The sequence below is a fragment of the Nyctereutes procyonoides genome, unplaced genomic scaffold, assembly GCF_905146905.1.
Source record: "Nyctereutes procyonoides isolate TBG_1078 unplaced genomic scaffold, NYPRO_anot_genome, whole genome shotgun sequence".
Taxonomy (NCBI): domain Eukaryota; kingdom Metazoa; phylum Chordata; class Mammalia; order Carnivora; family Canidae; genus Nyctereutes; species Nyctereutes procyonoides.
Genome location: NW_026575144.1, coordinates 12,916,933 through 12,930,809, shown reverse-complemented (window position 1 = coordinate 12,930,809; position 13,877 = coordinate 12,916,933). Strand labels below are relative to the sequence as shown.

General features: G+C 41.0%; 1 protein-coding gene across 1 annotated transcript in view; it reads left to right on the top strand.

Moving 5' to 3' along the window:
• Positions 1-13,877, top strand: part of PCNX2 (pecanex 2) — a 291,225-nt gene that overhangs the window by 42,941 nt on the left and 234,407 nt on the right. Inside the window, exons 5-8 of the mRNA XM_055308988.1 lie at positions 210-1,508; positions 6,317-6,464; positions 6,604-6,749; positions 8,721-8,814. Coding sequence (XP_055164963.1) covers positions 210-1,508; positions 6,317-6,464; positions 6,604-6,749; positions 8,721-8,814 — 1,687 coding nt within the window. The remainder of the gene's footprint in view (positions 1-209; positions 1,509-6,316; positions 6,465-6,603; positions 6,750-8,720; positions 8,815-13,877) is intronic.

Sequence of the window (13,877 nt, the reverse complement as noted above, 5' to 3'; positions counted from 1 at the left end):
CCTTGTGCCCAGTCTGCCACCACAGGGCCCAGGTGACAAGAAATGTAGAGATTTTAAGAGCAATTTCACAGTGGGGGTGATATTTTAAAAATAAGCATCCAATCACATGCATTGCTAGAGCTACTTTTAGCTTTGTTATTATGAGGTCTTGCCCTGGGACATTATTCATCTGTTTCAGGAATTAATAAAGTTCCTGCTGTTTATTTCAGGTGTCATTCTCTCCGAAGACCAAGCTGTAGCACCAGTGTCATCTACCTCACCTGGTATTAAAAGGGAAAGCTTACCGGCTTGTGAAGAGGATGTGCCAGAAACCACGACCACGCCAGCAGTACCCATGAAACCAGTTGTGGCAGAAACTCGAATCAGCAGTAAAAGGAAGGAGAGAGGAGGCAAGGGGCAGCCCCCTTTCCGCCACAGATCCGAGGGTGGCTTAGTTGAGAAAGAAGCCTTGAAGAAGTTGCCACACTTGTCTTTGTCTCAGTATGACTTATTAGAAACAGATGTTTCTTTCCAGCCTTGGGGTAGTGAGAATTCAGTTCTAAGTCCAGAACCTGTGATCTATGCCCAGGGCTCCTTACGGGAACGGTTGCAGAGCCAGTCACCTCCAGACAGCCTGAGCAGCAGCTGCCCTCAGTGCAACACTGTTATTGCCAGACCTGTGCACGAGCCACTGGATGCCTCCCGGCAGGTGGACCCAACCATGATCCAGGAAGTGGACTACTCAGACAGTGAGGTAGCTGTCACTCTTATCGATACTTCTCAGCCTGGAGACCCACTGAGTCTGCATGAACCCATTAAAATCGTCATCACCATGAGCAGTACCCCCAACTCCATGACAGACTTGGAAAGCTCCCTCCACCTGAAGGTCATTGGCACTGAGAGGGCCGGTTTAAAGTCCGATGCTGAGCCAGCTGCCCTGGAGGTGGCCAGTCCTCCCAACACAGAGCAGATGAGAATTCCTGTCATCACCCTTGAGCTCTCTGGGGATGGGGGAGGGGGTGCTATGTGTCCTGAAGGCAATGGAAGTGACAGGACCCCAGAGAGATTGTTGGTGGAAGCATCATCCAATCAGTGTTCAGGCTATGAATCTGGGGAGGGGGGCCATGCCACAAAGGATGGCAGTCCTTCCCCAGGAGATTGCTGTGAAACAACTTCCACATTCACACCTCAAGTGGTCCCTGAGTCTGAGGGGGTGAGGGATAGCCAGGCTAACCTTGATCCATCATCTTGTAAAACTAGCCATGAAAAGAGACACACCCGGGTTCTCAGTGTGGACAGTGGGACAGATGTCTTCTTGAGCAAAAGTTCCACAGAAGTGATTAACGATAAAGAAAAAACAATGCCAACTTCCAAATCTGACCTAGAGGCTAAGGAAGGACAAATACCAAATGAATCCAACTTCCTAGAATTTGTCTCCCTATTAGAATCAATCAATACTTCCAAGCTGGCAGCATCCAACCAAAGGAATGGCTCAGCAGAGCAGAACAAAGACAGTGGGCTCCTTGGAGGTACGCTTCCACATCAGTTCTATCATGATGACACAAAGAAGGCAGTCTGTATCTTCATGAGCTTCTGTGATTTGGTTTTGCAAATAGCAGAATATTGGGTCATTACTGCTTGGTGGCGTTATTGATAATTGCCAGATGTGCCAATACTAAGCTGTGTGTTGAGCATATATTAACATTGGCTTATTCTGGCAGGAAATTTAAGGCATAGTAATGAATGTTTGGCTTCCCTAGAAGGTAATAATATTTATTTCCAAGGAAATAAGCAATTGTATTTTATCACCATGACAAGAACTCACAGTAGATTTCTCTCCATCTATGGAATAGATGCATTCTGGGAAAGTACATTATGGTTTGCCCCCAGAGGGTCCTCATTTACACTATTTTGTCACCATAATTAGTAACAGCAGTGCCTTTCACCCTTAGAGGTGTTCCCAGTTGGAACAATAAATTATATAGTTACTTTCATCTTCATTTGTTTACACTTGATAGAACCTTATGCTATGGGTACTATTATTTCTCTTTTGCAGATGAAGCTCAGAGAGTTTCATTAACTTTCCCAAGTTAGTCTAGGAGAAGTACCAGAACTGAGCTTTAATCCCAGGTAATCTTGATCCAGAGCCAGTGCTCCTACAAAGTATATTTCCTTTATGAATGTAAGATTCATTTCTTTTCAGGTTGCTTAATATCTCTGGGCTTAATATCCTGACTGGTAAAAGGATATTGCTGGACTAGAGTTTTTACAAAATCGTTTAACTTTAAGTGTCCATGTTCCTGTGATTTCTTAGTATGTTTCTGCCTATTTATCTGACAAAATAGTGGCTATATGGTAGGATTGCTTGCTGGCAGTTGTATTGCACATGGCAGCTCATTTTCTTTGTTGGAGCTCGTAGCGCTTAGTGCTAAAATTGTCCCTTTGCTGCCGGCTGTTCCCTGCTCCCTGGGATAGCCAGCGGCCCCTCTGGCTCCATGTTGGCAACTACCAGCATTTTGCTCATTTCTTTTGCTTTTCCGGTACTCTGCCAAAAGGATTGCTGTGCTTGCTAATTGGTTCACCTTTGCTTAAAAACATATTAAGTTTGGGTATTTAACTTATGTAAAGTGAATAATCTTCACTTTACTATGTCTATATATCTAAGATTTTGCATATACAGTAATAATAAGAAAGATCCAGGTAAATATTTTAATAAGCCCAGGCGGTACAAGAAAGCACTGGTTACTTTGAGATAAAAATCTTTCTGATATTGGACCTGGATGTTCATCTGTTTTATGTAAATACTTGTGAATCTAGTTTAGCACTGTCCAACAGCAGCTTCTGCAGTGATGAGAATATCCCATATCTACTCGTCCAGGACAGCAGCCACTAGCCAAATGTACCTGTCAAACACTTGAAATGGGGATTGTGCAGCTGAGCAACTGAATTTTTAATGTTATTGAATTTAAATAGCCACATGTGGCTACTGGCTACTATACTGGACAGCTCTGATCCAAACATGTGTGTCTTCCCAGGAAGCAGTGGGTATGATGGGCGGAACACTTGCTTTAGGACCTCCGAGCCCATGGCCAAATTTTGGTTTTGCAGTACCAGTCGGGTGAGGTTCAACAATTTACTAAACCTACCTGAGTCTCAGTGTCTTCAATAAAGCAAGAATAACAGTATGTTACAGATTTACTGTGAAGATTCAGTTGGGAAAATATGTAATAAGTCTTGACCCTTGATCAATTTCAGCCTTTTATTCTGAATTTCCCCTCAGGCCATATGTAAGGTTTATTGATTTGTCACTTAAGTTTCTGCTCTTCTTAAATTTTTCGGCCAATCACATTCTACCTGAATGGTGTATAAAATTGGAAATCTAGGAGTATGCAAAGAAATATGGATGCTATAAGGTTTACTATGGAAAGGAACAGGCTTGGTTGTAAGGAACTGCAGGTACAGCAGGGAGGGAGGAGCTGGAGGGGATTCTGTGCCTCTTCCAGGAAAGGACAGAGGTTTTTAATTGAAGGATGAAAGAGAAGAATCTAACTCTTTTAGTTCTTGGAAGGCAAGAACTAAAGGTGGCAAATTTGATATGTTTCAGGGGTACCTTAAGTCTGTGAGATCGACAATATCTTCTTGCTTCTGCTCCTCATAATAATTTTTTATGTGTTGTAATCTAAAAACCCAATTTCAGAGTGTATTTCTAAAACAACATGACAGTGTTGAATGATATCGGCAGTCCAGGCAATATGTCCTCATCTTTCTCCTGCTTCAAAGTGAAATAATGTTTGACTGTTATGTGATTGTAAGATCCATGATTTCCCAGTTCTCTTTATGGAATTCTTATATTACTAACCCAGGTTCTCTCTGCAAGGGGCTTTATGATTATGTTCAGGCTTTGGGTATATACTAAGGTTCTGGGCTCTGGAAAACCATATGCTTATCAGAAGTCTTTAAAACTGTATTTTCATTTTGTTTTGTTTTATTACACTTTTATTTTACTTTGTGGGAATAAACAAAGACCAATCAAATGAGAAGAAACAAAGGCTATTATTCAGAGCTTGCTATAACAAGGGAGTCAGCCTCTATTTCCTATGTTTTGGCAGAGACTCAAAGGCAAGCAGAGGAGTGGGAAAGCTTCATAGTGGACAGAAAGAAGCCTTCAGGTTTGCTTTGACCAGAGGCTGGGAAGCAAGAGGCAGGCTAATTAGAGCATGCTGTGTGATTGGTTATGGGAACATATTTGGCTTTCTCTGGTTGGAAGCAGGGACAAAAATTAGGGAAGCTCTTAGTAATTAATCAGGTCCTGGCCATTTGGGGCCAATTATTACAGGGGTTATTGTTTGACTTCCCGGACTGTTCACTAGAAATAATGATCTGACTTCCTGCAAGTCTGATTTATACATAGTATGTTGGCTTCCTGGGCTAGTTGTTGTAAATTGTCGGTCAGCATTCTATTTTTATGTATATCATCTGGCCACTACCTATTTTATATTCAGTGTCTTCTAGAATTTCTATGAAAATAATCATGAATGTATGCAGAGATGATTTTTGAAGAATTATCCAAAGTTTGGAAAAATTGGAACAACCTAAATGTACAACAATAGGGGTCTAGTTCGGTAAATTATGCTGTATCAATGTACTATTACATAACTATCATTTTTAGATGATATAGAAGAATATCTAATCTCATTTAATATTTACAATACTTTAACATAAATATAAAGTCATAAAAGACATCTATTTTATGACTTAATTTTTTATAAAACAAAAAAAGTATACATTCATAGAAAAAAAGACTGGTGTGGTATATATCAACTGGTTCCTGTATCAGCATGGTGAGGTTAAGAGTGATTTAAAATTTTTTCTTTTTTCTAGTTTTAAATCATATACAATTGACGTGTACCACTTTTATAGAACAGAAAATTCCTATAATGTGTTATTTTAAAGGGGAAAAGGAAAACAAATAGTTCATATGTTGATATATGTAATGTACCCATTTAAGAGAAGGAGAGACTAAAATATGAGACAGACACCTGAACAAATGAGTCCATATACTTGTAACGTGAAGAGATAGAGCGATCTGCCTTTGCCTTTCTGTAATTTTGTGTGCAATATGATCACTGGCCAAAGATACTTGTTATGATAGCACTTTCTCACAAATGTGTTTTTTGAAAACTGTGAAAACTTCTATCTTGACAAGCTGTCAAATGAAAGGCAAACATTTTTGTATCAAAGAAATTCTAATGGTAGTTTCACAGATGTGCTGGGAATATTTATCTTTAGGACTCACATAGAAGCCAGCAATGTTTCTCTTGAAGTCTGAGGATGAAAACTTTGTTATATACATAATGATGTGATTTGTACCCCGGGGAAACTAACATAATTTTACTTTTTGAGGGCCCGGACAGACCTTGGTGGGCTTCCCGAATAGCATGTCTTGAAAGGGCCTGTAGGTTCAAACCACTCACTTCTGTTCTTGAGACAATTTATTCAGAAGATAACTCTTGGTATCTTTGGTCTTGGGAATAGAGTGATTGTTGTAACCCTAAAAGTGGCTATTGGGGTATATCCTCAGACAACAAAGGGCTGCCCCTTAGGGGTGGATTCCAATGTGTATAATAGTGTAAGCTAAGCCTCTTATTTTGACCAGTGATTTAAGGAGGATTGTAAAAACTCCAATGACCAATCTGTACCTACTAATTTTGGCATTCTTATTCACCTTAAAATGTTCTCAGGACAAGTAGTAGGTGTAGTGTCCTACTGTGTTTTCCACAGGGCCAAGTATACAGTGCCAAGTCAACTATGCCTAATGAGTGTCTATTTTATGAAGGGATTGACTCTGCCTTTACCTTGAAAATCCAGACATGGAGATGAGTGAGAAGGAATGATTGATAAGATTTTAAAGTGGTGGATGGCACCTTGCTCTAAACTAGGCAGATTTATTTATGAAATTTATTTTTCATCTGATGCTGTCCATTTATGCATTGAGAACCTTTTAACCCCAAGTAATCTAAATGGGTAATTTTCAACCAGCTAAGTGGTCACTGGAGTTATTTTAAGGGAATCCCAGCATCTGCACATACAGTAGATAGTTTCCATAGATGTCTAAATAACTAGTCTCCAATATATATGCACTTAGGTTTTTTTTTAATATATTTAGGTACTTTCATACTTAGCAAAATTAAAATTTACTTAAACACATTCTAAATTCATTGGAGCTATGTTGATTTTTCTGTCTATTCTTGTTTCAGTTTTGGTAATTTATTTCCAAGTGCTTTCACATTACTTTCTTTTTTAACATTATGCTAACACACAAAGCAATGTTTTTCAGATAACTGCTCCCATGAGAAAAAGGAGGAAATCCAAGAAAGTGAAAAGCCTAATGGACACAATTCCAAGCATGGAAAACCGGACATGCAAAGTCAAGATCACACTAGTACCAGCCCCGTGCTCACTGAGCCTGCCAAGATTACGACCCTGTGAGCATAACTTACTTAACTTAGCTTCGTATTGCTGCAAAGTGTGAAGCAGCTTCATTTTAGTAGCTGCTTTTTTTAATGGTTTGTTAGGGATAAGGAGGAGTTCCTAATAGTTTTTGAAACTTCTATATATGTTAAGTTTCCAGGGCAATAGACAAAGACAAATTATCTACAGGGTAACTTCCCAGCAAGATAGTTCTGTCTTGCAAGTCATCAGTGGGCCTGAAACATCTGTGCAAGATGAGATGTCTGTGGATGCTATGCATGTCTTCATTGATGAACACGGTAAGTCTTTAGAGCTCTTCACTAATGAGGAAGAAGGGATAAAGTTGGAGGCTTTCTCATACCCTTGTGGTCTCTTAGCCTCAGTACTTTGGAACAGGAAGACTTAGGCTTATGATTGCTCACAAATAATGTTCTTAGAGCAGAGGGTGCTCCCTTCTGCCTCACAGCCTTTGCATGTAGCATGTCTCTGTGCCTACTTTAATTCTAAAGATAGCTCTCCAGGAAAATCTTTCACAGACTTCCCAGACTTAATCAGATTCTTAAGCTTTTTGCTCTCTGAACACCCTGTCCATTTTCTTCTTTGATATTACTATAGCTTCTGATTATTCATTGACTTATAATTTGATTAATGATATTGTTCCCCCTACAACTGAACTTTAGGAAAGCAGTGCCTAGGACCTAGTAAATATTTCTTGGGACCCAGTAAATATTTTCTTGTTGAAAATCTGACCTTGATATATATTTTTGGTGCCTTGTTATAAAAAGGATTTAAAGTAGAAAAAGAAAGAAAGAGAAGGGAGGAAGGGAGACAGAGAAAAGAAAGAAAGGGAAGAAAGAAGGAATTAATTGGCAAGTTCACAGTTCTATAGATAAGGGATATAGGTCCTTGTCTTTTGAAGATAAGTCTTTGGCTTAAATCCCTTATAGATCAATTAATGTTCGTTGTTTTACTTTCAAAAGGATTCTAGTTTGGATACTGAATTATATGGCCACCCTTTGTATAGATCAGTAGTTTACAGTTTGATATGCTTTTGCATCTGCAGACATACAAAACAGTCTTTTGCATTATGAAGAACAACACTAGCATTTATATCAGAGCCTGGTGGGGGGTGGTGCTGTGGTTGTCTGGTTAATGTGTCTCTTGGTGGGAGGAGCCTTAAATTGAGGTTCAGTCCTTCAGCTCACATTCCAGCTGCTTGTAACCAACATGGTTAATTATGCCCCTGTGTCACCTGAAGAAGGTACTCCTAAAACCTCTTCTGGGGAGAGACCATTTACATTTACAAAGTGAACTGATTTTCACACCTCAATACCCTGAACCTCTTTAGTAGGCTAATTTAACTCTGCAAATTAATTCCATCTCTTGCTTTTCCTCATTACCAGGCTGACACGCCAGTCAGCGTGCAGTGCCACTGCTCATCTGTGAATTCCAAGGTGGGGATAGTCTCGTGTGCTTCCCCGATCAAAACCACATGCTTGATAAGCCTTTTTCTTTGCACATGATACAAAAAACACTCAGTTACGGCATACTCAGATTATACTGACACATGCTGAAAACATGCAAAACAATGAATTGAAGAGAATACAGCTGACCCTTGAACAACAGGGGTTTCAACTGTGGCAGGTCCACTTATACATGGGGTTTTCTTGGGTAAATACAGTGCAGTACTGTAAATGTATTTTCTTTTCCTTATGACTTTCTTAATAATGTTTTCTTTTCTCTGGATTACTTTATTATAAGAATACAATATATAAAACATGTAAAATTCAATATATAAAACATGTAACATTCAAACTATGTGCTGATTGACTTTATGTGATGGGTAAGGCTTCTGGTCAACTAGCGTGCAGTAGCGTGTTAGTAGTTAAGTTTTGGGAGAGTCAAAAGTTATATGTGGGTTTTCAACTATGTGGGTGGTCATTGCCTCTGACCTCCAAGTTGTCCAAGGGTCAAATGTATATAAAAATGAATTAAGAGATGGTGCAAATTAATTGATGAAAAGCAATTAAGTAATAGGTAACTGAGGCAAAGTCGTCTAAGCATATTTTTAGAGAGGTAGATTAAGAAGATCTTCTTACTTAGTTAAGTTACACATTCTTTGGAAAAATATAAAGAAGGGATCTAGATTACCAATGATTATTATTAAAACAGCCCAAAATGAGTTCTCTCTAACTTAAAAAAAATAAGCTGAAATGATCATGGATCAATAATTTTCTAATATTTTCTGCTGACATCTCATGATTTTCTAGGGGAAATTAGATCTTGTTATTTAAAGTCCGGAAATCAGAAAGAAGGCCCTTTACAGCATCAGCCATCAAATTATGACAGTTTCTCTCATGCTCGGTAAGTGGAGGTCTGGTTTCAGGTTTGGGAGCTGTCGCATTGCTGGGGGACATGTAAATTACTCTGACTGTAAATGAAGTGAGGATCCTGGTGTAGAATGAATGTGTTAATCCATTTGTAGGTGTCAAAGCATGTGGGTTTTTCTTGAGAGGAAAAGAAAATCTAATGTAGAAGAAGAATAAAAAATAAACCGAACTGTTTTATAATAGCTGCATCCAAAAATGAGTATAAACATGTAAATACAAATAGGAATCCTATGCAAACAATAGTGCTCCCTTCAGATAAAATAGTGATGCAGCTCCAGAACATGTTCTTAAATTCGTTTTGAGGAAAGGACCAGAAATATAGTTCTCATCCATGCTAGTGAAGGCAGGCGTTTTTGTAGATAGGTAATGGAAACATTTGTTCTATTTTCCTTCCTTCAGAATGTATTGAATAACTTTCTAAATTCTGTTAAGCTGATATTAAATTAGCTTGTATATTTGGAACATACCTGGATTGATGGCATCATTGGGCAAGCTGTAAATCTTACTAAAGGTGGACTGAATTCATTATTTTTTCTGGACTTCAAGATTCTCTTTTTTTATGATTTAGAGAGAAGGAGAGCACATGTGTGCGTGTACACACATGTGTGAGCAGGGGGAAGGGCAGAGGAATAGAATCTCACGCGGAATCCTGGATGAGTGGAGGGCTGGGTGACACTCAGTCTCGTGACCCTGAGATCATGACCTGATCCCCAAAGAGTCAGATGCTGAGCCACCCAGGTGCCCCTGGACTTCAAGATGCTTTGAGGATAATCCATGTGGACACACTTCAGTTGCTTGCTCTAAGTACATTTTTCATGTACATTTTGTTAGAATTGTATGTATACTTGAAGACTTATGGGAGTCTTTTGTGGTGTGATTGGAATGCCTTAGGCTTCATCTCTGGAGAGTTCAAAGGGAGTTATAGGAAGCTTAATTCCAGATCCTGTGGTTTAGTGCTCCTTCCCAAGGTCAAAGTTTCCTTAAAGGGTATGCCCAGGAAATTCAAGGAGGGCCTAGAAGAAAGTTAGTCTTTGTCCTTGCAGTCTGGTCTCTAGGTGGAATTTTGTTGTGTGCTAGCCGTAGGTGTTCTGTCACTGTTGTCACTGCTGCAGAAGAAGCTGACGTTGGCCATCCTGGCAGATCTGATGGGCGCTGTAGGTGGTGGCTCTCCCAGGCCACACCATCCCAACTGGGCCCCGACCCTGAAGCAGTCTGCTGTGTCCAGAGCCACTCTGATGGGGAAATGGGCATACTCTCCATCGCTTCCACGTCTTCCACTCTTCTAATAAAAATAGACAGAAAACAAAATTCTTCTTCTGCAGCCAAGAAACATCCGGTCTCCCAAGAGGAGAGGGAGGTTTGCTGTCCGCATCTCAGCCCCAGCTGCTGGGACATTTACCTACAGTGACTTGATGGATTTAGGGATCTAGGATGGCAGCTTTCTTAGACCAAATGTTTAATTCTGTGTGAACACAGCTTTGAGAGCTGTCACAGTATTCTGCAGTCCTCTATTGCAAGCTGTAGTGTTCTTAAACTAAATATAGAACAATTATAAGCCCCGTATCTTCTCCCAAAATGAAATTATGAGATTTCCTTATTTTGATTTTCCTGGATAAATGTGCTTTACTTTCCCCTTCGGTAAATACTTTCATTGTGTTTGCCGGGAATGCCTGGTAGCATAAGGTCACATATCCAGAGGCTTAAAAAATTAAAAATGTACAGTGTGCAAATCAGAGTCAGAGCAAATGTCTGTATTGTTTCCAGTGGGCCCCACCTTCCTAGGCCATGCCACTTGTAGAGGGACGCTTTCACTCCTGTTCTCCCCTCAAGTGCTCTCTCTTTATTAGATTTTCCCAAAGTCTTGTTTCTTTCATTTCCCCTGCATTTCTTCCCCAGATTAGAGGTCTTTTGTGACCTGCCCTCCATTTCTAGAGCTGCCTGGGCTTCAGTTTGCTGTAGGGCATTTACAAGGAGGGCGAGAGCTTTCTGCCAGGTGAGACTGTGGCTGCACGGTACTGCTGGGGCTGCTAACCAAGTTTGTGCTGAGCGCCCCTGTGAAGCCATGTAGGGAGTCTTGGGTCAGTCCTTCCTGAGCTCTGCCTTTTCATCTACGTGCCACAGTTAGACCACTTCCTGCTGCACAGGAGAGAATCTGTGTCGAAGAGGCCGCACCACTGTGGGAATTCTGTTTCATCTAACTGAGACACCCTGTAGATGATTTCAGGGATGTGGTTTCTCCTTCTCCCTCACCCTCCCATTCCTGTGTTTTGACACCACTCTCAAACACCCCACTCTGGGGTGGGGAGATGCCTATAGTAGACCCTTCTCATTCAAGTCCAGCGAGGACAGCATGCTTCTCCCATAAAAACCCCAATATAAGTCTTATTGAGTCTGATTGGTTCTGACTGTGCCATGTTCCCTGAGCCCAATCACCAAGGCAAGTACTTGATTTACTTAGCTCTCCGTTCATATGCAGAGCTGGAATTATAAGTTCCCCCAGAGACAGTTTGGGAGTGGCTCTTCAGAGGGAACTTTGGATGGATGTATGTGGGGCAGCAAAAATCAACAGATGACCCCTGAGGACTCTCTTTCTGGTAAAATGGTTCAATTAGATTAATTACTGACTTCTTTAAATAGAATAATGATCAGGTTTTGTAAAAGCAGCTTTCCCCTTCAAGAAAAGCTTTATCTAATGTCCCTGGTCATCATTAACATTTCTTTGTGTGAACATGCCAATGGAGAGCTCTTGACCCGCCATCTCACATGCCAAGTGCTGTCTTTGACCACTTGTCCTCTCCCAAAGGTAATTTGCCAGCGCATTTGTTTTAAGAGCTCTAGGAAAGCATGCCACATAGCCATGTCTATCTTCTCCTTGTCGTGCTTCACAGATAAAATGAACTAATATACATGTTTGCTATCACACGTACAGACTATTGAGACCATGTTCTCTATACTGTCTATGTGCTTTGAAATAAGTTAGTCATTTAGAGGGGACTTTGTTATGGGGTGTTGTGGCAATTCAATGGCTCATTTGGGCATAGGAGATGTATAGTGCTTCCTGTTTAATGCATGAGAACAAAACTCAAGTCACTTCACTTAGCAAAATTATAGCATTGAAGCGGGTCCCTTGGTAGTTCTGGGAAAGCAGTTAAGGGACTGCCATCTATTTAACTCATGCTCAGGAAAAATGGCTCAGTGCTGTACAGAGTCAGAGGTGTTCTTCTGGATCTAAACTGTTGTCTGACGCACTTATGATGAATATTCCAACAGTCTCAAAGTCCTCCCCGGATTTGGGGACAATGAAAGCTATGCCACTCATCATGGGAGGCTGATTTATTTGGATTCATAATAAGCCTTGGCTTTTGTGGAAGTTCATGATGTAATGATGATTTGGGTATCTTTGAACTGGTTGTATGAAGGAGAAACTATTGTAAATAGGATAAAAACAAGCAGGCTGGTTCAACTGAAACATTTTAATCCCTGCATTAGCATACCACTATGTGAGGGGTGTGCATGGGGAGAGCTTCCTCTCTATCTGTAATGGAAAGAGTGATAACAGAGCAGAAGGCAGCTGATAAAGTGCAAGCCTGCAAGTGAGGGTTTTGCCACTTAGAAGGGTCAGGTAAGGTCCCTCATGCCTTACACCTGTGTCCCAACACACCTCTGGTCTTTCTATAGGAAGCTATATTGTGGCAGTTCCTGGCCCCAAAGGAAGTATTTCCCTATAATAACTCTGGTAGTGGCAGCCTCCATTTGTTAAATTTGTATTATGTGTGAAGTGCTAAGTCATGAATTATCTAATTTCACCTGCACGACAGAGGGGAGATGGGTGATATTCACTCCATTTCACAGAAAAGGAAGTAAGTCTGTCTAAGAAACATGCTGAATGTCAGTAGCTCATAAGTGGCCTGTGGACACTTGAATCTCCCTCCCTGCTACTCCCCCGCTCCCCAGGGGAGGGGCCTATGACCTCAGAGCTCCTTGGCTTCCAGGAAGGTAGTATAGACAGGAGAAGCTGGTCAGTGTCAGATGGTAGGAGTGGTGGCTACTCCAGTCCACTGGAGGGCATTTATCCTGTCTGCAGAGGGCTGCTGCTTCTCCAGATCAGTAAGCCTGGCCACCGGATTTTCCAGTATTTTCTGCAAGGAGCCAAAAATCTACATTTATTTGTAAAATTCTGTTTTGTTTAATGTTATGTTTTAATTTTTTTTAAACACCACAGGCCACTGATGATGTGTGTGGTTGGCTGTGGCCTGTGGACTACTGGTTGTCCACTCCTACTCTGAAGCCCAGGCCTTCACCTGTACCCTGTATCCTCCTGTGGAGCAGCCCTTCCTGCAAACGCATGCCATATGGAGATGCCCTTATGTGGTCCCCAGTGCACATGGTCCCCACTGCCTGGGCAGGTCTGCAGTGAGCTCGCTCCTCCAGACTGCTGCTTTACCCTGTCCCTCCATCCCTCCTACATTAGTCAACCTTCAGCTCTTCCCTTCTAAGCACCTGCTCTTCTTTGCTTTGAATGCCCTTTTCCATTCAGCTCTACCTTTTGGAGTAATCATCTCTCAAAACACAAATTACAACGTGTCTCCTTCTACTTCTTTATCTTATCAATCCCTACTGTGAAAATAAAATGATTTTCCATGTTACCATCAGAGAAGGGCTTATCACATTTCTTTGTTTAGGACTCCCATCTCTCCTAGACTGTTCTTGTCTGGAGAAAAAAATGTGCCTGTAGAGCCCTCACTTAGCTCTCTGTAGGTAGATGTTTGGTACATATTGAATTGAATCAAATTGAATCCTAGGAAATGACACAGATAGCACAGCTGGAGTTCTGGACAGTGCACAGACCAGCTGGGCCTTTAGGGAGAGCAGTTGAGAAGCTGGATAGGATGAGCGGAATCGGGCCACAGGGGCCATGAAGCCTGGTTGGGAAGTTCACACTTTGTTCTACTTGCAGCATGAGCAATTTGATCTATTTGTAGACAGAAACAATCCAATGAACCTGGGATTATAAAGATAACATCAGCAAATAACTCC